The sequence below is a fragment of the Lagopus leucura genome, unplaced genomic scaffold, assembly GCF_019238085.1.
Source record: "Lagopus leucura isolate 7727_CA_CO unplaced genomic scaffold, USGS_WTPT01 Super-Scaffold_100008, whole genome shotgun sequence".
In the NCBI taxonomy this organism is placed as follows: domain Eukaryota; kingdom Metazoa; phylum Chordata; class Aves; order Galliformes; family Phasianidae; genus Lagopus; species Lagopus leucura.
The window spans coordinates 12,015,426-12,041,220 of record NW_024962265.1 but is presented as its reverse complement, the minus strand read 5'-3'; the positions used below and the strand labels follow the sequence as shown (position 1 = coordinate 12,041,220).

The following is a 25,795-nucleotide window of genomic DNA, read 5'->3' as shown; positions in this document are numbered from 1 at the left end:
GGGGGAGAGGGGCAGAGTCAAAACCGTGGTTTTAGAATGCACACATCAAACTCCTGCTCTTTAATCAGTGTGGTTTTTTGTCAAATGGAAGCTGAAGTGCTCAATCCTTGGAGGCATTCAGTGGCTCTGGGCAGCTTGATCTGTTGGTTGAAAATCGTGCCTGTGGCATGGGATTGCAGCTAGATTAGTTTTAAGGTCCTTTCCAGCCTAAACCATTCAGTGATTCTACGATTCTATAAGCTTGTTTTCCGCGATCCTGTTGAAAACCTGTCTGAACTGTCTATCATGAAATGGGGTAGTTTACTGCAGGAAATCTACATTCCCAATGCCTCCTGAAGACCTCTCTGCTGGTACTTTCCCCTCTGAGGGAATGATGCTGCCAGTCCCTGTAAGAGCAGAGGGAAGATGAAAGTGGATGTGAACATCTTCAGACTTGCTTCTCCCAAACTGCCCGAGGGCTTGAACAATTTCTATAATTGCACAGGGGACAAAATTATGTCACTTAGGGTGCATACATGGGAGCTGGCAGTGCTGCATATGAACAGAGATTTCAAACTTATTAGTACAGTGGTCCTCCCCATTCTCCTTCACAGGTGACATAGACTATATATAATTCAAGTGTGAATTCGGAAGATCATGTTTCTTTTCTCCTTTTTGGTGACAGTCTGAAAGTCTTTGTTACTGCCTGTTTTCACCTTGAGGAAGTGAAGTTCATTACAGAATTCCTAGAGACAAAGCGTGGGGGTTGGACTCGATGATCTCTGGAGGTCCCTTCCAACCCCTACAATTCTGTGATTCTGTGATAATTGGTGATGTCTTGAAGTGATAGCAAGCCTCTTAGCCAGATAGAGCCTTCCTCTGCTAAGAGTCCTTTTGTCCTCTCTCAGCAGTTTATCTTCTCTGGCTGCTGTTAAAAACACATTTTCCCTTCTCTCTTACATAGCCCCAAGCAGACAGATTCATCTAGGCTAATGGAGGCGTGAAGTTAATGTATAGAGGAATCTTATTACCTCTAAGTTGTTTTTCTTTCAAAGCACTCACTTACCATGTCAGGATGTTCCTTTTCCCATCCTTTTTTCTTTTATTATTCACCCCCTGGGAAAGACTGGTTCATAGCAAGGAGTTGCCTTGGGGCACAAGAAGCATGCATGCTGCCTTTCGGCTGTGCTTGTTTGGTCAGTTGGCCATATGCTAGAAGTAGTTACCATAGAGTGACAGCAGGACTACAGGTGGTTAGGAGTAAAACCAATTAATATTTAGCAAGTGCTTTCATCTACGTGGTATTTAACTACACTGAGGACTGTACAGAAACTTTTGAAAAACAGAAGTCAGTTATAGGCATCTATGTCAAGAAAACAAGCCCCTGTAATTAATTGTTGAAATAAATTTATTTCTCTGCTAAAGCTGTTGTAGATGTTGCCAATGTTATTTTTATTATAATTCCCATAAACCTTGTGTTGCTTTAGACCTGAGAGTCCGTCTGGGGATCAATATGGTTTTGGGTATGTTACACATTTTTTAAAGATAAATGTACAAATTCATGATCACTTTCTGTTAAGCTACCCATCAGGGAGGAACTCTGGTCTACCTTGTGCTGGTGAGATCTCGGTTGGAGAGTGTCTGCATGTAAAGTCCTTTGTACAGGAGAGGTATGGACCCATTACAGCACTTCCAGAGGAGGGCCACAAAAATGATCCAAGGGATGGAACATCTCTGTTACGAGGACATTTTGAGAGAACTGGGGCAGTTCAGCCTGGATAAGAGAAGGCTTAGGGAAGACCTCAGCACAGCCTTTCGGTATCTAATGATGGGGGAGAGGGGGCAGTAAAAAAGAAAGGGAGAGTCTGTTTAGAAGGTTTGGTTGTGATAGGAAAGGGGGAAATTGCTTCAAACTAACAGATTTAGACTGGATGTAAGGAAACAGTTTTTACAATAAGGGTGGTGAAGCACTGGCACAGGTTGCCCAGAGAGGTGGTGGATGCCCCATCCCTGGATACATCTAAGATCAGGCTGGACCGGGCTCTGAGCAACCTGTTCTAGCTGTAGGTGTACTTGTTCATTGCAGGGGAGTTGGTCTAGATGACCTTTAACAGTCCCTGCAAATGATTTTATGATTTTATTATCACTAGCAGTGGCAATTCAATGCAGGAAAGGTACATCTTGCACTCCATTCTGAAAGTATTTTAGTTGCTGCATAATTGCACCTCATTACTGGCATTTGCTCCACGTGTAATGCATAAATAGAGGGAAAAGCAAGAAGTTAGCACTGGAAAAAAGACAGAAGCATTGCCCTTTGTAGTTCTCTGAAACTGCTCTGGCTCTGGTGCAGAACTCATGCATATTCCATTGCAAAAGTGGAGCTACCGGGAGTATGTGCTGCAGGAACTGGTGCCTGTCGTGAAAAGTATTGCTGACCTTGGGCACAGGTTGCTCCTGCTATGAAGCAGCAATAATTGGCTCCTGTCAACTATCAAACAGGGGATAATGGACACATCAAAATTTAGACCATACTGGCTGCTGACTCTGTGTTTGAAATCCTAAAATAGTTCCATAATGAGCGTGGTAGGGATCAAAACTTTATATTATGAACATGATCCCAGCTCTGTGCCCAAAATAATATCATTACCTGGTGAGGCTCCTCTCCAGATTCTCCTATGCCTCTGAAAAGTCCAAGCTGCAGAAAAAACAACATGCACAGAGAAGGGAGTAGCCTGAGTGCCCTAAAAGCATCAGTGGCCATAATATTACTTTTCTGGACATAGGAGTACAGGAAAATATAATTTTCCTAATTAAGCAAGATACAAATTAGATCCCAATGGAGTTTTCATTTACTCCTGTTTGGTAGCTTGCAGATGAGTTTTACCTTGAGGATCCTCTGTATCTGAAAAACGTAATATTAGATGTATTTTATTGCTCTACGCTGTCAGTGTAGCTGGCACAATAGCTGAGGGAAAAACTACATATGTTGAGTTTCCTCTACAGACCAAGATGTTATGCTCTTTCCTGACAGTTTCATAAGCAAGCCAGGTGTGATCCATTAGAAGTGGCACACAGTTGCCTGAAAAATCATTCTCATAAGGTTGCTTTCAGTATCTTACTGTTGGACTGAGACTGCTTCAAGGGACAATCTGTTAATTATTTCCATTACTGAGATGGAAAGGGTGAAGAACGTGTAGGAAGAGTGTGTATGAAAGAACTTTGGCTGCAAGAAATTGGAAATCAGAGTCAATTGATAAATACTGAAATGTTTTGAAATCAGCAAGATGAAATTAAGTTGTAACATCACAGTTAGGAATGAGAGATGAATTAAGCAATTGGAAATAAAGAATAACCAGTGCTGTTAGCGTAGCACTGTAAGAGAAGAGCATATCAAATTGCACTGGATCTCTGGCCGATTAGAAGAAAACAAAATTATGCATCTTTCTTCAAGGTACATTAGCTGGCCTGTTAGCTGTGAATTGTTAATTGGAAATATTTATTCTTTAGACAAAACTGATAGTACCTCTAGTACAGAAACTCTGTGCAGCTGCAGGTGTATCACTTCCTCAGAGATGGAGATAGAAAGAGAAGGACAGGCAAAGACCAAGAAGGTGGGGTGTTGTTCAGAAAATGAACAGTCAGAGGATGGGCAGTGCAGGTTCTCCTTATTTGGACAAGTTTTCCTTGTTTTCAGAAAGGATTTCTGGGAACCATTCAATCTCTACCTTTATACCCAGCATGTTACAGTATTGCTATAGCTCACTGGATCATGTGGATATTAACTTTCCAGGACTGTAACTCTGCAAACATTTCTTCTTTTCTGCTCTGAGGCAGAGATGCTTTCTCAGGCAAAGCAATAAGCCAAGTTCTGTGATGTGGCTGCTCTTACTCATGTCTCTCATTGAATGCCTGTGTGAATTTTTCTTTTGCTATATACAGAAAAAGTCCCATGAATTGTTCTACAAGTTTAAAAACAAAGAGTGAAGAAAGAAGAGCACAGGCAGAAAGTAGAATCGGACTTCTGATTTAATTACTCATGCACATGCATATATAGATGTGTATGCTACATTATTTATTGTTGTCTTTTTTTTATGTCCACAGGGCTACAGCTACTCATAGGGGCCAAGTTATATTCAAGGATGCCTTAGCGCAACAACTGTGTGAGCAGGGAGGTAAGAGCAGCCATTAATTTAAAAATATCTGGTAAATGTGGTTTTCCATTGTACTTGCATGCCAGTGTTACTCATCACAAAAGGAATTTGAGAAAATTATAGTCAGGACCTTCCCTGTATTCTCAAAACCAACTCTCTCTGTGGTTGCACATCTCTGATTATTGATCTGGGAAATCCAGAATTCTGTCCTGTCTGAACATTGAAGAATATGAAGTACATCTTATTGCTTTATACCATTAAATTCAGCTTATAACAACTGTCTTTGGTTTACTCTCAGCACCACAAGCTGAGTATTAACAATAGCTGCATTAGCAACAAGAAAAGAATGCAGCCTGCCTACAGCAAAAGCTTCATTTACCACCCTGCTCACGAGCAGCTTTGCGAAGAACCTTCCTTCCCTTTTTGTGAAAGGAGGCCATCATATTTTTGCCCTTCACCAACAACTTTTGATCATTTTTAAAGCAAAACAAAATGTTTGACTTACGCTGAAAATCTATTTGAAAATCTAATTGCGCAGCTTATCATATACAGGCTTTTGATGAATAACCTCAAAATAAGTGTCCTGTTAAGAGTTGTTGCCTACCAGCGATGCATGGCTTTGAATGTGGTTCATTAAAGCAGTGGGAAGTCCGGAAGGTATCCATCACTTCTGGTGACTACTTCCATAATCTCCATGGATAGGGGAGAAAGGAATATCTGTGTTGTGTGATTTCTATGATACAGTTTGCTCTGCAGAATTTCAGGGATATTTCCACATGAAGAGAGACATGGGCCAAATCAGTCTAAAATAAACATTTCAATATTACAAATTTGTTGTCATTTAAACAAACAAGTAAAATTAAAATACATACTTTTAGGCCTACTTAGTATTTCTTTTTCATATGAGCTTAGGAATATCTGTGCCATAGTTTTGTAGCAGGAAATTGTTGGACATTATTGAGAAGGATTTATTGAGGTGTGAATGAAGTATGAATTGTACCTCTGTGACAGTGAGGGCAAAACATTTCAGTTTTCAGTTCCAGCGTGTGAGTTTTCAGTATTTTAATATTTCAATGGGAAACAGGGGAATTCAGAGAGGTGACTGAAGATACCAGCTAACAAGCTCAGAAGTTAGAATTAAATATATTTTGAATAAATTAGAGCAGTGTGACACAGGTGTTGGCAATCAGAAGGGAGTGTGATAATGATCTGGATGGAAGGTGATTGGACACAGCAGGTATCAGTGTTTTACTGTGTGGAAGGAAAAATCTATGGTGAAATTACAAAAAAGTCTTTGGTATTCAGAACAGGAGATAAATTGTACAGGTGTCACGTTTTGTGGCTGGTATAAGGAGATTTGAGAAAAGGAGTCAGGAACGCCATTTGGGATGTGTTAAGGAGAATGGTGAGGATATGTCACATGGGCTACTTGCTGGATAGACATGAGAGTGAAAAAATTGATACAGTTATTAGCATAAAATTGTAAAAAGTCTCATACAGAGGTGAATTTCTCTATTGTTGCTGCGTAACAAGCCCAGTGCCAAAGGCAGAGCCTGCAGTGATCAGAACAGGAAAGGAAAGGACACGTTAAGTATGAGACATATTGAGGGAAGAGTGAGAGGGAGCCAGAGCACTGGCAGTTATCAGCACAATGAAAGCTATAGGCAAGCAAGACAAGAGGAAACATATAACCACCAGTATCAGAGCTGGTAGTGTGGTCAAGGAGAATATGGGCAAAGCAACAGGATTCCCCCTGACAGAAGAAAATACCTTGATAAGCAGAGAGTAGCGAGTGGAAATCAATCAGTACAGGTTTTGACAGTCCTTGTTTCTGAGATGCTATACAAGAAGTCTTTGCTAGCAGAGCTGGCAATGTACACTGTAATTTTTCCCTCTGCTGTTTTACACTTCCCCAATTTCAGAGCATAACTCAACCTTAAATCAACAATTTGACAATACTTGTGTGGATTAGAACAATAACTCCTGATGATACTACATGCAGTCTCAGAGCACTCAGGGACTCCACAGCATAAAGAGAAAATGGGATTTGTTTATTGGCTGTATGCAGGGAATGGAAGACAATGAGCTGTGCCAAACCTGGGCTTCACTGTGGCTATGCCTCTACCTTCTCCACTACACAAACACAGAGAATCATGTCCAGCACCATATCCCTCAAGAGGCCTCCAGCTTCCCCATCTTGTTGTCATCTCCCAAATCCTCAACAACTTCTGTGGTTTTTTTTCCGTAACGTTCCCACCAATTTTCTTTACTTTGTTCAAAGAGTACTAAATAACTGTGGATTTGTATTCTCCAGAATGTTTGAAAATATGGTGGTAACTCCACCACCATCAGGTTTGTCTTAATCAAGGGTCATCCCGAGGTGCAGTTTTATAAGCAGCCCACAGTCTATGGCAGCCATGAATAAGTTAATTCCTTTGAAATTCCAGCATGCCAGCTTCTCAGAGCTTTGGACAGATTTCTGTCCAGCTGCCAGTTTTCCTGACTCATCTGGTCAAAAGCTCTGTTGCCTGTTGTCCTTCCAGTCCTGTCCAGCACCAGGCTTCCCTCTGCCCTTTTTTTATTTCCTAAGCAGACAGTGTGCATTGCATTGGTCTTCCTTACCAGTGAGAACTATTACAACTCTTACACTATTAACATTGATTTTCCATTTTAAAGAAAAGATGCTTTCTTTGAAGCAAACCTCACTTTAACTCCATGCAGACAATCACAATCTCAGCAACACTGATAATATAAAGGATTATTTCAGAAAGAATTAGTGTGTTTATTTAGAAGTGAAGATAAAAATGCAAAACAGCAAGAAAGATTGACGGAAGTGGGGTTTTAAGGTCTGTTTCTGGCTCTAAGCATTACTTAACTGAAAGGCTGAAGTGAAAAATGTGCCACATAAAACCAAAGGGAAACTTTATAGATTTATTACACAACATTTTTATAATAATTATTCACCAGAGGTGATAGCAGCCTTCGTAATAACTAGTATAAAGGATATACATGAAGACATGAAACAAGCACAGAATCTCAGAAATCATGATTGCTGTGGCTGTCTACCCTTAGATGTGCATTAGTAAATCCTAATAGAGTTAATGGGATTTGTGCAGTGAAAAGGAAGTGTATTTCTTATTTGGAAGTGAATTAGAGGATGATAAAGGGTAGTGTTAAGGAATGGCAATGCCAAACCAACAGCCCTATGTATAATGTAAATGGAGTAAGGAAAGATGCCACAGGGAAAGACACAATCACTTGAAAAGCTATGTGTTCAGCGTACAATAAATATTTGAAGAAGCTAGAGAGATCTTTGAGAACTGATGTGTGCTTTAAAGTTTATATAAATCTTGAAGAAGATATTAAAGAGAAAAGGAAACATAAAAACAGACAAGAAAACAAAAAAATTTACAAGCCAAAACAGAAAATGTAGATGTGTTATAAATTCGGGCAAGGAAAAGTAAGAGTGTTAATGACTGATGATAGTTATCATCATTTTGATACCGTTAATAGTATCTTTAGCAATATATTTAACTTGTTATCTAATAGCAAAATGAGCAAAAAACAAGGTAACCTTACAGATTGGTAAGGTAAACTAGTACAGATTTATTCATATTTATTCTTGTCTTGGGTGGAATAAAAATCTTACACTAAAAAAACACTAGTGTAATTAAAATGGAGCTGGCTAAAGATGAGACCTGGCTGCACTGCGCTGTGGAACTTGGGAGACCATCAGCTCTGTATGAGAACAGCAGTGGTGTTGGAGAAAGAGCTCATGGTGCAGGGATGGAGGCAGTTGGCACCCCGACTGGTGTGAAAGGGCTAAGGGACTGTTGTCCCAGGTCCCTTTGTACCTTTGGGCTAGTAGTACAGTTCTTTGGCATAAAGACCACGCTGGGAGATTTGTGAGCATGTTACAGAATCATATCATAGAATGTCAGCTTGTCATTTAGTTCTGCCTGAGTGGAGGAGAATCAGAACCATAAAACTTATGGAAATGAAGAAGGGTATTGTTACTCCCTTCTAGTGCAGAAACACTTCTTTCAGCAAAATTCCCAGAATTGTATACAGTCTCGTATTCAACACCACTAATGGTAGAAGTGATATTCCTTTTGTAAGAAACCACTGCCTGCTCTGAGAGATGAATCCATGTGAAAGTAAATGATGAGAACTGGCCCAGGTTCCCTTTGATTTGATAGCTTCTGCCTGAATGTTTGCAGATCTTTTAGGCATGTTTTGTACCTTGTAAATATGGATTGAAGAACACTTTGAAAAACAAATATGAAACAGATTGCAGGGTCTCCGGCCTGACCAGAGTAGTACTTTACAGAAGAATGAAGTTCAAGGCTGACATATTGCTCCTTGGCTTATGTGTCAGCAAGAATGATGCAGCCCTCGGGCAACACGCTGACTCTCTCTAGAGGAATGCTCAGCCTCACCTCCAACAGCAACTTTGCTTACCAGTGGAGAGAAAGTATTGGCAAGATTCTAAACAAAAATATTTGGGTTTGGTTTTCTTTTTCATCTTCATCTGGCTGCTAATGAGGAGATTCGATATACACCTTTCTGCACCTTTCATTTATGATGAATTGCTGAGTGACATCTAATGGCTGCTGCTTGTTGAACTTGGTGTTTGATGCTTTTCTGGGACATTTGTGTTTCTGAAATTAGCTTTATATTGAAAATAATAAAGTCCAAAATTTAAAAAAAAAAAAAAGGTATTTAATTCGAAGGAGTTTTAGGAATGTTTTTGGAATATCTTCTTAAGCTATATTTCCTACCTATCCCTGTTCACTTGGTTGACCACACAGGTCTATGGAATATGTGCGTCAATGGTACAAACTGATGTAACTGGAACATATGTTTAATTTCTAATATGCTAGCTCTTCTTTTCAGGTTGAATATTCATTTTGCTTAATCATTAGCCATTATCATATTTCATTATTTTCGTTCTGATTTTTCCATTAGCATCAGGCTCAGCAACGAATCTTGTTTCCCTCCATATATACCAGCCCCTCTAGAGTGAGCTGACATTTCCTTGCAACTTCTTTCTTATTTTCCTCCCCTCTAGTTCATCCATACTAGGACATACTTTTGTATTATTTTAATTGTTGTTAACCTTTCATTAGCCTTACTTCATCCACAGAAAATGTTAACCTTTTACTCCAAAAGATGCCTTCATTCTCCCTCATTTTATGGACACAGAGCCCCACAATGACCCTATTGACTTTTGAATTCTCCAATACTTTGAGTTTCTCACGCTTCCAGTTTGACTGTGGCCTTTCTCTCTCTGAATCACTTTGTATTGTATACTGTATTGTATACTTTTTTTTCTATGCTTTCCTTACCAAAAAGATTGCCTCGCCTTACAAGGCAAGCATCCTACATTTCCTTACATTTTCTCGTATTGTATTTGTTCATGCCTCTTAGACTGTGAGCTCTATCGAGCTCAGTTTCCTTTCTTTACCCAGTACAATTCACCTCTTGTAAAGCTCTGTACATACCTTGGGTACTGGTTTAAAATCTAATAATAAATTCTTTTACTTTAAAATTTCTTAAAGGGAACAAATTCTCATTCAAGCTAATATACATTGTTAAGCCACACAAGTACTGTTTCTGAATTTCAGACCACTCAATCATGTGTCACTATCTAAGTGAATCATGGTTTAAAATGTATACTACAATAGCATTTTTTCCTCTCTCAGTCTGAAGTACTGTAGTTTTTTCTTTTAATTTTGATCTTTGCAGTCCTTGGTTACTCTGCACTGTGTAATAGTTTTTTAGCTTTCTCATTTTATGTAAGGAAATTCTGTTTTACTTCAGTCATATTGTATGGCCCACTGTACAATCTGCACTGTTTAAAAATAAGTAGTTCTGTGAGTGGATGAAAAAAGACAGAAGAAAATACTTCTAATTTTCTGTGATGTTTTAAATTTATAATATTTTGAGGACCTTAACTACAACACTTGAGGACTAACACAGTGGTGTTTTGCAATGAAATGTAAAATGTAATACAGGAACTATTCTTAGGGAGATTAAAGTCTAGGATCATCACTCATTAAGTGGTAACTTCACAGTCTTTTGTTGTATTCAGCTCTAGAAATTGAATTACAAATTAGATGGAGGAATACCTGAGGCAAAAATGCTTGGGCTTCTGAGATCCTATGGAGACTTGGGGAACAAAATCAACCTCCTCCTCATAAAATCTTTATTTGTAAGAACAGCCTTTTGTCCAACACCAAGTGTTTGCTTAACTGCACATGCAGTTTTTTAAATGAGTGGTTAGTAGTAATATTACGTATGTTCACAATTCCCTTCATTTCAGTCTATTGGTAAGCAATTTTGTTTTGCTGTATACAATGCACATAATTGAAAAGGCCTTTTAGGAAAAATCAAATGCTGTATAAATGGCTAGTTATAATTTTTAAAATAATGCTGAAAGCAAAAAAATTTGTAAATATAAAAAATGCAAGTTTGTCCTGTGCTTGTACATTGTGGCTGAATAATGAAATTTTGTGTAAATTCAGAAAGTACCATTAGTGATAGCGTGCACCCGAGGCTCGATTGCCTTCTGCACAAAGCTTCCAAAGAGCAATACCAAGCAACCTGAGATGAATAAGAATTTAGTCTTTCATTTAATTTTGAGGTCTGAATTGCTTTTGTTGGAGAGGAACGTCTCTTTCAATTGAGTTTCTCTCGCAGGCTAATGAAATTTGCTCAGCCAGCTAACAAGTCTGTCCGTGACCTGGCCTGACGTGACCATTCTTCTCGTAGAAGAGCATCAGCAGCAGCTCTCAGCCACGCCTGTCCTTACAGATCCCCCCTTGTGATGACCCAGAACTAATGAAAAGGGTTAATACAGAGCATCAGAGACAGAGGTCTTATTTTAGGCTTAACCACTAGCAACATCAAGACTATTTCAAATCTCACACCACAGTGTATTTCCTTTTCTGCAGGCAAAAAAAAAAACAAAACAACAAACAGAGCAGCTGCATTGTTCTACCTAGGAAACAATTCCGCTAATCCAAGTTAATCCATTTTTTCTATGCAAAGAGTTTCTAAGTCTTCTAAGAAGTATATACATGCCTCCGTGGAGAAGAACAATGCTGCCTTTTCCTGGGCAGTATCCACCAGCATTACCATGGAGGCAATGCTAAGATCTAGCTTGCAGTTGGTGTCCAATTGCTCCAGCTTGTATAAAGTCGTGATGAGAAGTCTGGGCCACTGCTATTCATAATCAGCATTTCTGCTCAGGAAGACAAGTTGGCTGCTTCTCACACCTTTACGTGAATCATTTTCTTGTGTAAAAATACAGTGTGTTAGAATCATAAAATCACAGAATCTTTGAGGCCTTTAAGATCCTTAAGCTCATCAAATCCAGCCATCACCTGACACTACAAGTCCACTACTAAAACACATCCGTAAGCACCACATCCACACATCTCTTCAATTCCTCCAGAGGTAGTGACTTCATCACCTTCCTGGGCAGCCTTTTCTAATGCTGAACTGCTCTTTCCATGTAGAAATTCTTCCCACCATCTAAACTTCCTCTGGTGCAATTTGAGTCCTTGTGTCCTGTTAGATGCAAAAGAAAAAAAACATTTCATATTTCTTTCCTATCTGCAATTTCTTTACAACATAAGTCCCTTAAGAATGTCCCTGCTCTCTGCTGCAGTGAAGCTTTCAGTGGCCATGTTGCACTGTCTGGTTACTTGATGGTGTAAAAGATGGCAGTCTCCTGTTGTAAGTCAGCTGAGGCAAAGCCGCCTGCCTGAGCTAAACCCACACTGCTTGCCATCCTTTTCTGATCTGCAGATACCTCGCTTGTTTCTTGCTCCATCCTCTTAATCACCATCATTCCCATGGAATATTGCAATTTCATTACAAAATGTCGTGCCTCTAAGCAAATCAAATGGTTAAGGAGAAAACAGGAAGATAAAAAATGGAATTTCTGAGTTTTTTCTTGGATGATGATGTGTGAGGGCCCTACACAGCTTGCTGCATTCATTTCTAATTTTTTTCTAAATTTTTAAAAATTGATCAGTTGCTGTGACAAAAATTGCAGTATTTCAGTAATTTTTTTGCCATATAATAAAGAAATCAGGACTATAATATGATTTAGGTCAATGCTCAACAAGAAACTCAGAATCATCTTTTTTCTTTTACCTGTGTTCTGTTTTCTGAAGTACAACACACAGCTAGAAATATAGCCACTTTTATGAGGTACTGAGAGGCAAACAAGATAGCTGCTTCCCATGAGCTCACTGATAAGCACTCTTTGAATGACATGTAACATATTTGGGATTTAAGACTGGATGAAGTCGTCGATGTAGTAGCTACTATGCAGTATCTACCATTCTGTTCTACCTGTCCTGAATTCTTTGTTTATATATATATTTATGTTCCGTTTTCATTTGTGTAACTTTACACCAAGATTCCTGTTGCAAAGTGTTAGGAAATGGCTTCTCAATCAAGTTTAGTCCTTTCAAATGCACATACCCATGTATAGTGAGTCATTAATTTATTCTACTATTTTGTGAAAGGATCTACTAAGGAATTAGTTCAGCAGTGCACACAAAAATGTGCTCAAAAATAAGTGTTTGATTCAGTGATATGCTGAGATACTCCCTTTTTTGTTGCACTAGGTAAAGTAGGGTTTTTCCTTCCAGCAATGTGCCTAGTAAAATGTAGTATTGAGCAGAATAAATGGTCAAAGTATGGATTTTTTTGCCTCTCCTAGACTTTATTTCTTTTATTCAACTTAATTTCCACTCCCCTAGTAAATTATTAACTTACTGAATCTTACTCTGAGCTGTTTCTAATATTTCATAATCCTTGACTACAAGTAATCTTTCTTCCCTTGCTGCACAAGTTTATATATTTCATTTATTATTGGTGCTTATTTTAACCAGAGAATATTTATTTATTTTTAGCTCCTATTATGTTTGTATAACTCTCAATGTGTCATATTTTTTCATAATTAAAGTGTCTGAAGAGTTGACTTAGTAGAACACGCTGCTAGAATTTGTTTTATGCCAAACTGATCTTTAATGCTGCAGTTAAGCACTGATCACAGCAGATATTCATGCACTGTGTGTCTTTGTTCTCCACAGCTCCAACAGAAGCTCCATTACATCCTCACCTAGGTAGGTGATTTGTCATTCTTACTACCAAAACTCAGAAACACTAACTTTGTTACAATAAACAATCCGTAAGGTCACATGAAACTAGCTCTGGGGAATTCAAATAAAAATGAAACTCATATAAAATGAATTGAATTATGTCTAACTCTGATTAGTTGTTTTTTTCACTGTGATTTTTATTGTTGTTTATTTATTGCCTTTGAGCCTTTGCAGTGTGAGTACATCACGCCGCAGAGATTTTTTGCTCTGTGTTAGAGCGTCCTTTTGAATAAGGACAAATAACCTCCACTGTGGGAGAATGCTGTCACACCAGCACTGGGTTACTGGGAAGGTTTTGTCCCTGTGCACCTCCAAGGTGCACCCAGCAACAGGGCAGTGCCACAGAGCACTAACTTGTACTCAGCAACAGCTGAGCTTTGGTCATTGGTCACTGCAAGTTGGTCATTGCAGCTGAGATTCCAGCACCTTTGTTCAGTCTGAATAGAAGGTGATAGTCACTTAATTCATTTCATGCAAGCATTTGTAGAAAAAGTGTCTGTTTAATACAACTACTGGAACAAGTTTCAGGGTTTGGATGTTTTGGCCATTACATATAAATGAAACAGTAAACTTAGGGCAAAAGGTGAATTCCGAAGCTTGCAGGCTAATGGTTGGAAACACTTGTGTAATCTCACTCACAGCTTAGGCATCTTGAATGAATCTGCCTTTACTTCCACCTCCACTGACTGCAGCAGAAAAATCCCAATGAACTCATGGCTTTTTGCTTATGAGTTACCCAAGTGGACCTCCTGACTTTTAGAAACAGAGTACTCTCATGAGGACCTCTCATCTCCCCTTGTTCCAGTGCTTCCAAATTCTGGATTTGAAAGTTGTTTTTTTTTTCTGAACTTTCAGAAGAAATAACAGATGTTAAAACATTAAGCATGTATTTGTCAGAACTGGAAAACAGGAGGTGATTACACTGGATTTTTGCATATGACACTTTCTTTTGTTCTAGCTGAAATGCACAGTGACAGCATTATCCTACGAGATGACTTTGACTCGTACCATCAGCAAGAGTTGAATCCTAGCATGTGGTGAGTTTCAGACTTTTTACACACATCTTAGTAAATAAGACATTCCGATTATTACAGAGTATTATTTTATTCCCAGATACCTCAGCTCACATTTTTATAACCTTATGTATGTCTTTGCTCCTTAAAGATCTAAATATACTAGCTTGTTAATTTCTTGATTAATGATTGAGTGAGAAATTCTTAAGTCCATTGAAGTGAGCAGGAAATTCTTATTCAGTTCAAATTTTGAATTAATGCAAAAATACAAGGAGTAGAGCAAAACTCTGTGAATGATTTTGTGTGAAAATGTTGATTTCTTCAAATCAAAGCGTTTAATGGAAAAGATGATGAATTTGAATGCTTAAATTTCTTTGTTTTGATTATTTTTTCATTTCCTGTTGATGTAATACGTATTTCTGGTGAAGCTAACTGTAGTCAAACTCATTTTAAACTGAGATAAAATACTTCCAAAATATTAAAAGTAGAAAATCAACTCGAGTTGAAATTTATTTCAGTTCATTTCAGTTCAATTCATTTCATAAATGTAACTAATTTAATTAATTTCATTCATACAAGACAGGGATATCTTAGTGAGTTACTTTATCTCTTTCAGGCAAAATGTGCTTTTAGCAGTTACTGCATTTGTTATTTAGGAATACATTTGTTCTTTTAAATCTAATTTAGTTTTCCTTTTTATTAAGGTCTCTCACAGTTTCCTATATGTGCAGGTCTTTTCCATTTCACCATCTCATGTAAAAAAATTATGGTTTATGAAATGCTACAGATATTTTTCTTTTGCATATATTTATTGTAACAGGTTTTAGTGTGTGCCTACTATTTTCCCTCCTTTTGTTCCTTTTGTATTTTCTCTTTAAATGTTTTTCTGGACAGACACATTAAGGACCTGGAATGCTGTAATATAAAAAAAAAAAAATAACCAACTCTTTTTTTTTATGGGAATGAATAGATCAAGGACTCTTAATGGGTAACAGAATAGCTGCCAAGGTAGATAGCTTTAGCAGCAGCGTGTTAAATGGACTTGAGTGGAAGGAAATGAGAGGAGGCATTATTTCCCTGCAGATGTCTCATAACTCACAGAGAGCCTGTCTGTTGGGAGCCTCCATAATTTATTTATTCATTGCTCTCTTATCTTCAAATTCATCCTTGCTTTTCAGAAGTCTCAACAGAGAAATTTCAGTCTAAAAGAGGCCCTTGTGTCCTGCTCTTTTTGTCTCTGAGATTTGGATGTGGTCTCTATGGAATAACCTTGACCCACCTTGGCTGGTGGGTCAATGCGTAGAGGAGTGTGCTTGGAGAGAGTCCTAAAACTCACTGCAGTCCTGCAATGGGTGCCTTGATATTCTTGTAATGACACCAGAAAGGCAATGTCTTCGGCAAGGCTCAATGGAAGTAGAGCACAAATAAAACTATAATGAGGTGTCATGAGCTTTTCTGCATAAAGAATTTCTACAGTAGCTCTCCCTCCAGTGACAAGCTGCTTAGTGGCAGGAAGCTCACTCTCATTTGGTTGTCTTGTGGGAATTAAATCAGGGATTATTAGCAGTTTACACCATCCCCCCTAAAATTGCGTTTTTCCCCTGGCAGCTGCTAAAATCCCATCTTTATCACAAACAATTGCAGTGAGTGCTGGAGCAGGATTTCCAGCCCCGCTCTGGCTCTGCTCCTCTGTGCTCTGAGCGCAAGAGCAGCTGCCTGCTGCACCAACCCTCCGGCAGCGCCTTGTCACCAGGGGCCAGTTAGACGAAGCCCCTCTAATAATTTCTGAAGCCATTATTTGTGTAAAGATGAAAAGAGAGACGTTAATATTTTCCTCTGGCCTTTTCTTCCCAGATCCTATGCAACACTGGCTTGGTGTGATTAGCATTGTCACAGCTCCTGTACCACTCTCTGCACACACAACTCCAGCAAGATGCGTACAGTCCAAGTGCACAAGCAGAGCCTTTTGTAGCTTATGTGTGTGCCTAATTCTGAGTCCCAGCAGAGCTAGAGTGCCACCCCACATCAAATAGCTATTTTGCACAGTGGCACTGTATGATTTTGAGAGTGTCTACTTGTTTTAATATAGATTTCTGAGCTTTGTAATGCATTACGAGACACATTCTACCTAGCAGCCATTTGTTCCTTCAGAGGCTCAGGAAATGAGAGGGAAAACCTTGGGTGTTTCTGGAGGTGTGAGGTGAAAAGAGAAGAAGGGATGGGATAGGGCTCTTTGTAATCAGAAAAATCGACATCTGGAAATGGGTTCCTGATAAAAATCAGTTTGGTAACAGAGAGAAAACAGGAAAAATTGAAGTGGGAAAGAAAGAGGAAAGGAAGAGGCAGCAGGCAAGGAAACATCAAGTGAAGGAGGAAACAGGGAGGGCTTCTGTATTGGGAATGCAGGAACTGAAGCATCTTTTCTTTCATTTACTTGGGACTCAGCCACCACAGAGATTTCCATATGGGGTGTGTCCTACTGAGTTTCCTACTTCTGTCTTCCAGCAAGCAGTACTGTCAGAATGTGACTATTTCTAAAGTTGCCAAACTTTAGAAGCATAAAAACTTGTTTATTTAAGCAAAGATTTCCTCACTCTTCTAATCACATTTGCCGTGTACTTTACAAAGATCTCACTTCATTCTGAAATAATATGACTCTTGGATTCATGAATACCCAATGCATTTCATGTCTAACATGTATTCGGTGTGTAAGCTAGTTAAATGACTCCTACTCTGTTGTCAGCACACCACATGCTAAGCAGTTCACAGCTGGCTTGCAGAAAACCGTAACTTGTATTGCATTTTTCAATGAAAAGTCTAATAGCACAACTGCTTCATGGTCTATCTGCTGTAAGCTGGCAGGAGTGTGTTAGTTCAGAAAGCCCAGAAACCATGGAAGTAATAGATTTCCTCAGTAGATAAAGGAAAGTTGCATCATGTAAATTTAAATACAGGAAGCCCTTGCACAGGGAAACCTGCTCTCTGGTCTTTAGGGGAGATAAGGCTTCGTAAAACTTTTCTGAAGGCAGAACTGCATGTTTCTGGAAATGTAATTTGCTTTTATGATGTCCTAGTTGATATATTAGAGGAATACTTTGTAGTAGCGGCAGAGAAAGAAGATTTTGGGCATTTTCTAAACATGTGGTCTGTGTCTTGGAATATAAAAGGCCAAATGATATTTGGATGAGAAAAGAATGAAGGACCAATATAGGTGATATGTGAAAAATAATCTAGTTCATTGGATACATGCTTCTATGATCATCTTGCCTCTATATAACCTCATAACAGAGAAGAGTAAAAAATGATGCTATGTAACAACTAAAACAGTTCAAACAAGAACAAATCTAGAAGAAGATATCTTTACACTGAATGAATTAATCTTGAGACAAAGAGAGGGGGAAAGCAGATGCATAAATTAATAGTGGCTCTGGCAATTCTATGCTTTAACAACAGGGATGTAGATAACAAGGAATTCAGTACATCTGAAAAAGAAAAACTACATGAAAGCTGTTGCTGGCTAAACTCTCTCAATTTAGCACCATGTTTCATCTCAAAGCCCATCCACACTCCAAACAGCAATCACTTACAAAAGATAAACTCCTCAAAGACGATCTGAAGAAAAACTGAGCAAGTAAAATCAATCAGCAAGAAACAGACTCCATCGCTTCTTCATAGCATATGAGAAATGAAGAGGTACAGTGATATATCCAGTGGCACAGAAATAGCAGAGCTTTGTGACAGAAGAGAAAGGTCCTAAAGTGATTTCCAAATTGCACTAAAACTGTGGGATTAAACTTCAGAAAGATTTATGTTTTAAAATCTCGTGGCTGTTTGAGATGTTTACCTTCTTTATAGTCCAAACATCACAAAAGACATCAGTCAATATACTGTCTACAAACTCAGATATTGTAGAGGGAAACAAGATGACAAATAGTGATGAGGAAGCAGCAGATGTTTCCCCTTCAGCAAAGTGAAGAACAATAGCTGAGAGAGATGGGACTCTAGGCTGGGGATGAGAGTGATGGCAGTCTGCAGAGAAGACATCTAGATGAATATAACAAACATCAACAGTGCCAGTGAGAACCAGCTGTGAAGAGAAAGCTGAAGTGATTTTAATGTGCTAAGACTTTATACCAGGTGGGTGAGAAAGCAAAAAGCTGCACCTAGACAGAGCGATTAATACTGTCTCGTGGTCATATGAATGGAAAAGAAATTAACCTTACTGTCTGCACCAGAGAGGAGTAAATTGGGTGATTTCTAAACACATAATATGATGATGATGATGATCTGAGGAACACCAGATCAATTACCTTACTCTTCATACATTCCTGTCAAGCTGCTGGGCAATTTGTTGTCAGAAGTGATACATTTCAAAGAGAGCACAAAGGTTTGAAGAGGGATTACCAACATACAATTTCTAATGAGAGGAGTCATCCTAGAGAAGATGAGTGGTGATGAAAGAGCTGTGTTACATTTCTAGACCACATTACAGCAGTAGAATAAATTAACAGCTAAATCACTTAATATCTTTTATATATGATAAGGAAACAATTGCATTATCACTTGGCTTAAGTAGTATGTCTTTTTATTAGGGCGTAAATATTCCCTATGTAGTATTTGCAGGTAAGGTTTTCCTGCCATGTGTGTGTCTCTGCATATATATATGGAGATTTCAGGCAGTTACTCTGCTATCAAACCCAAGAGCATAGGGGCACATAATATATATAATAAAATAATGATTATAAGCAGCCAGAATACAACAGAATTCCAGCTATTCTTATTCCTGTTCCCATGTTCTTCAGTTGCCAGGGTTTAGAGATCAAGTGAAATTTAGATAATGAGAAAACATACACAATCTAAACCCTGTTTCTTTGCCTTCTCCTAAGGCATGCTTCAGTTCACTCACATGCTCTCTTCTTGAGCTATACTGAAAAATAAAATTATGGGCCAGCTGTGGCTTATGTAAGTAAATATTAATTCATTCAAATCAATGGAAACTACATTACTTTATTAGACGATTCAGTTTTGCTACTTAAATCCAAAATACTAAATGCTATCAATGTGATTTGCTGAATGACGTTAGTTAAATATCCATACAAGTTAAAAATCAAGGATGTTTTAAATCTGACTTTATTCTGGGAACTGGAAATGAAATTTACTTTAATAAAATCTTAGAATAAGAGAGTGACTTATGAAGTGGGAAGAGATCTTCATCTTTGATTTCTGTAATGGACTTGGGCACATTAGAGCCAACCCTGCATTGAGTTGACCCTGGATCAAGTGAATAAACCCAAAATAACAAGTGCAATCAATTATTCACTACATCTGTGCATCTGAAAGTCTAACATCTATTCCTCAGCCCCAGCTCTCTGGGTAGATTTGACCCTTTGACGATGCTGCTGGACCATTCCCAGCAATGCAGTCAGAGATTTAAATTGTCCTAACTGTGCCCATGGTATGCTTATGGTTTTTAGACACTCAGGAATAGAAATATCCAGCTTCAAGATGCTTCCAGAAGGACTTGACAGAGGTTTGGCACGACACTTACCAATGAAAAAACAAACAAGCGCCATAACTTAGGAAAAGAAGTGAAAAAGATCAAGGAAATTTGCATAGGAATTAACTGTGATCATCGCTATGATCGTATTTATCAACAAGCCCCTATCTTGTTGAAATCTCTTCCTTTTCATCTGATTTCTGTCATCCAGAAATTAGCTGAAGAATGAGATCAAGCCTTCGCAAATTACTAAACTATGGGAATGTGTATTTTTGTGGCATACTGCATCAGAAAAGGTGGCCAAGCCAGAGGCATTTTGTGTGAGAGTAGCCAAAGAAGAAAAGGTCTAAGCATCCCTTACTGAAGTCCATTTCACTTTAGACTCTAAAAATACCGGTTATCAAAGTACAGACAGAAATTGGAAAGAAATGAGAAGGTTTGGAGTGAATTCACCATTGCTTACAATGGATTTGTCCCCAGAGCAAATGTTGTCTCTGCATTTGATTTGCAACAACATGGATGGCAGACATTGAACACTCCAAGCTCTCCTGTGACAGTGCCACCTCCCTGCTTGGTTCTCACCTTCATTCTGCCCTTTAGAATAGATAACCCTGCACCTGGAGAGTTCAAGGTTTCAAAATCTGCAGTGTCCATTCCTGTTCCTGTTTGGAGGAGTATGACAGCCTTGTCAAGAGGAACTCAGTGAGCTGCCTAAAGGCCGAGCTCTGTGCTAGGCCTTGGTCTCCATCCATGCTGCATGAGGGCAATAGAGGACTGAAGGCATACTAAGGCTGGTTTTCTCTCCAGACCAGAGTGTTTTATTCTGTTCATTTCCAGGAATGAGATTTCTGTCCCTGAGAGAAAGGTGGTAAAGCCAAAGCCATGCAGAAGTGATGCAGGAAAGCCGGAAAGTGATGTTTCAAGTTCTGCAAACTAGGATACCTCTGAATTACTTACTGTCCCTGTGATCTAAAGTGGCATCATAAAATCACTCAGTTGCTCGGTTTGTTTCTCTGATGTGATCCTACCCATGTTTTGCAGTAAAGTGCAAGTACCTATCTACCTATCCACATGGTCCTTTATCAAGAGGCAGATTTAGCACCTCGGACTTAGAGGTGCTTGACCTTGTGTTAGTGAAACAGTGTGATTTGAGTGCCAAAATATAACAGTCTTATTTTACAGTCTTCATGTTCTGTTCTTCCTGCAGGTCTGAATGCAGCAACTGTGAGATTGGAGAGCAGTGTGGTGTGATTATGCACGGCAGTGCCATCACTTTCTGTGAGCCATATGGTCCCCGAGAGCTGGTAAGTGCTTTGCAGGTTTGGTGTTCAGCAGACAGTCTCCTTAGCAAAGGTGATAATGCCATGGAAGAACACCACAGGAACATCCAAAATAATAGATGACTGATAACCAAAAATTGTTGCAATCTTTTGCAAGGGAAAATCTCTTGATCCAGTGTATATTCATTTTTTAAAGTATCTGTAAAGACAGGTGTGGATGTCTCTGTAAAGAGAAGTTGTGGATGCCCTGTCTCTGGAGGTGTTCAAGGCCAGGGTGGATGGGGCCCTGAGCAGCCTGGTCTAGTATTAAACATGAAGGCTGGTGGCCCTGCCTGTGGCAGGGGGGTTGAAGATTCATGATCCTTGAGGTCCCATCCAACCCAGGCCATTCTGTGATTCTGTGAAAGGTGATGTAACAGAGCTTTGTTATCAAATTGTTGTCATCATCTTTTTATTTCCGACAATGAAATAAAGACAAGGTTCATTTTTCTTCTTCTATTCTATTAGCTCCATCCCCCTTTTTTTTTTTCTTGTCGTTGTTGACAAATGTTAGTTTGGTTGTAAAGCATCACTTGCAAACAAGGCATTCTACAGATTTAAATGCAGCCTGAAGCAAGCACTTGCCAGACTAAGGAAAGTGTATGTAGCAAATTGAGTCATGATGAAGGTGACAGAATAATTTCACTGGGGTGTAGTTTGGCCATAAAATTGCTGAAAGAAACAACATGGTGCAACTTGCATTAACTTGGGATCATCTGGGTGGGGGAAATTAATTGAAAGATATATAACCAATGCCCACATGCTGCAGCTGACACCAGCAGTTAGCTGCAGTGATGTAGATAAAATGGGAAATTTTGAAAGAACTGAAAAATTACAAGAGCAGCTCAAAGCCTGTATAATTCAAAATTAATTTTCATGTTTTCAATAGTATCCTGAGTGGAGGGAGAGGGTAATGAGAACTATTTGAAGAGGATAGATGGAAGAGGGCCATAAAACAGAAGTGGTTTTGGCCAAGAATCTTCTCCTTGTTTCAGACACTAACAATTCCTTTAATGGGATTAATTTTACATCTTGAAGTGAGATCAAAATTGCACAAATGCAATGAAGATGTTGCTGGTGACTCAAAGGCATAAACAGATTTAAAAGCAATTCATTTATTTTATGGGTAAGGGAGAGTTTCAGTCATTCCCTCCATAGCCAACTCCGGCAGGGAAATCCTGACAGTGCTGCTAAATTGCCTCTCTGCTACTTTGAATTCTATCTGAACACACTAAGCTTCATTAACTGCCTTGAGAGGAGATGCATTGTTTTATGCCTTGTACAGAAATGAAGTCACACCGCTAGGATGCTTTTTCCACATTTTCCTACTCATTTTAAATTCCAGTATTGCATGTAGGTAAATTCCTGAAAAATAACTTACTTGCATTTAGCAAACCAAGGGTCCCAAGTAGTTTAAAATGTTGTTAATTAGATGTCTTCTTCCTGCTGATATGTAATTGAGCCTACCTTCATTAATCGCAAATTGACTTCGAAATCCAGCATTGGACTGTTCTTTTGTACTGCCACATGGCAAAATGGCACTGTCCTAGCATCAGGAACTTGGGAGAAAATGTATTATGATGCCTAAATGGTGTGATTAAATAATCAGCTGAAAAAATAATCATGCTTATAAACAACTCTAAGCCTAATAATGGAAGTATAAGTATTATGGCAATATTGCCGAAAAATCAAACCCTTATGAAGCGTTTAATACTTGGGGTGAGCACAGGACACTGCTCATACCACAGGTCTGACCTGGGTTCATTTTCAAATATGGACATATATTTTAATCCTAATTTTCTTTAAGATGACTTGATATTCATGTGTAACCATCTTTCAGCATCTAAACAATTTATCTCTTCCTGTCAACATTTTTAAAACCTTTTTTACTTCTCCAATCTTTATCTATTTTTGAATCCCATTCTTGAAATTGCTCTTGAAATCTGTTTCTGTTCATGGCTCCTTTTTCCACATTATTGCTTTAAAATACTGACTGGAGTTGAATTTGCAAAATGTATTTTATCAACAACTGTGACAGCTACTGGTTTTCTTCCTTGACCTCCGTCTCCGCTCCTTACTGCCTGTAGCTGCCTGCTGCTGCTGGGAGAGGTTGTTTAATACCAACTGTCTGCGTCTGTTGGTGAGAATTTACCACTGGTAAAATCCTGCGAAGATATTTAGTGTGAGGGATGTTACAGAGAAAAATAGCGACTCCCTGCCTGCTCAGAAAAAAAGTAGTTTTCCTTTCTGCGGTATCTGAACTTACCAGTCCTTTACAAGACTCTTCAAAAGGTTTTTGGAAGATCAAATGTTGTCGTTTTGTTTTTTGTTTTCTAAAACATTACCTGAACAACTCTCAACATATTCTCTTTTATTTTTTTCTGAACATCTTTTGTGATAAATGATAACATTTAATTTCTTGGCAATATGAGCTACTGAACATTGATAAAGGGTTTCATTTTGAAATTAGAACTTGCACAACATAACATAATTAATTGAATGTAAGCTAATATAATAGGTACTCATAACTCAAGTCAGAAAGCACTTTATTACTTGGCATGATAAAAGCAATACGTAATATTGAATCAATCCTGACAGAATGAACATAAACTGGGACAATTGCAATTTTAAAAGAGCTGATATAAATGCAACCTCCTTGGTTTTGCTTAAAGGCTATAATTGCCTTTTAGAAATATTCCAAGGAGAGAAAAATTGTATTTTCTGCAAATATAATGTACAGATAATGGGAAATTTTCAAACAGTTTTGAAAATTGCTATTTCATATTATTGTGATGGTTTGAGAATGTCTCACCAAATCTGTTCACAGATCATTAACAGCTGTGATTAATTACTTAAATTTTCATTCATCCTCCTAAAGAACTTGTAGCTTTATTATCAGCTAATCTTTAGTGCATTTCAGTAAAGATCCCATTTGTTAACACTTGTAAGAAAATTTCCTCTGCATTCAGTGTGAGTGTAGGAAAAAAAAAGACATCAAAAAGTCATGCCAAAACAAGCCATTTCATGGACCCTTCTCTTCTCATTGTGGAGGAAGGAAAACAGAGATCTCTCTGATGTTCTTTGTCATTTAGTGAAAAGCTGCTTGGATAGTACAGTCATGCCTCATGCTCACCTACACCCACTGGAACCCAGGACCAGGTCTCCATCTATTATAAATTCACAAATACCTTAACTTGGTTCAGCAGTGGACAAAACTGAATCTCTTTTGCTCTTGTGCATCATTTCCTGGAGGCAGAGATGCTATTCATACAAGCACTGGTGGGCTGTATAGTAAACCATGCTATTAGTAAATGAGTCCAGGTCAAAACTAACTTACAAAGGAAGAAGACCATTAGCCTGACTGAAATCAGCTTCTCAAGCTAATTTACCTCTTACCATCTAAATGCTGATGTTAATAATGGAAGAGAGTGGTGAAAGCTGTCCCATCACCCAGGAATTTGTTAATCATATAGATGTGAATATACATACAAATTCTGATTATACATTGGCAAAGATATGGATATTTTTCTGAAAGTCACCAAAGGCAGAAGGACAGAAACAGGGAGCTGAGAGATAGCATTAGTTCTGCATCACTGGAGTCCTAAGTAACAGTCAGAAAACATCTGCATTTTGGATTAGCTTTTGTTCATTGTCATGCAGCTATGTGCAGGGAAATAAGGGAGTTCAGACATGAGAGATTTCTCTCCAATTTTAATATATATCTACACAGTAGATAATTAAAGTGAACAGGAATTCCTGATAATGGAAGAATCTGTGCTTTTGCCATGTGACTTGGGGAAATTATACAGAAAATGTGCTCTTTGCCATTCAGAAATGCTGACAATATTGCCTTTGTAATAATGCCATAGTAGGATCTTCCAAGTAATTGGCTCTACTCTTTAATTGAGTGCTGCTTTTTTTTAAGAAAATGACAGTTTGTCTGTGAGCTCCATTTTTTATCCATATTTTGCAGTTCAACAATTTTATTATGATTGTTGCTGATCTTATCTTCTATTCAGTTTCCTCTCCATCACTCAGAGTATTCAAGTCCTTCAGGTAATCTACTTGTAGCCACCTTCATGCAGGTCCCCAGCTCGGCACTGGCGGCCAAAGCAAAGAGCTCTGCTAGCCCCAGACCTTGCTTCAGGGGTTGAGTTTGCTCTGAAGTTTGGCTTCTCTTTAGCTATATCCACATTATGATGATTTGAATGAGTGAGGATCACAGATTTCCTAATGGAAGAGTCCATCGCTACTCTAAGGGGAAATAACATGAAATTTTGGTCCATGGGTTCTGACATGCAAGGACAACTCCAAGGTCTTCAGATCCAAGCTTCAGACACCACTGGCAATAAATATCAGATGAATTTACTTAGGGCATTTGCTGTCACTGTTCTTCTAATTAAATGACATTTTTAAGATTGCATAAACTTACTGTCTGATCAGTTTGCGTCTTTTTTTCCTTTTTTCTTTTGTTTCTTGCTGATGTAGTCTTTTATTTTGTACATTTTTCCTTTTTTCACTCTAGCCTACAACATCTGCTTATAGTGATAAATCATATCTCTGCTGGGTCTTTTGCAAATGGGAATGAACCAAACTTTGAGTCTTTTCCTTTTTGGGACGATGATCCAGTAGCTCTTTCTCTTTGCTGAATAGT

The 25,795-nt window shown here is 38.5% G+C and overlaps 1 protein-coding gene across 1 annotated transcript in view; it reads left to right on the top strand.

Annotated features, from left to right (window-relative positions):
- The window catches only part of RELN (reelin), a 270,856-nt gene that overhangs the window by 106,972 nt on the left and 138,089 nt on the right, over nt 1–25,795 (top strand). Inside the window, exons 4-7 of the mRNA XM_042872293.1 lie at nt 4,081–4,151; nt 13,244–13,276; nt 14,271–14,349; nt 21,030–21,126. Of these exons, the coding sequence (XP_042728227.1) occupies nt 4,081–4,151; nt 13,244–13,276; nt 14,271–14,349; nt 21,030–21,126 (280 nt within the window). The remainder of the gene's footprint in view (nt 1–4,080; nt 4,152–13,243; nt 13,277–14,270; nt 14,350–21,029; nt 21,127–25,795) is intronic.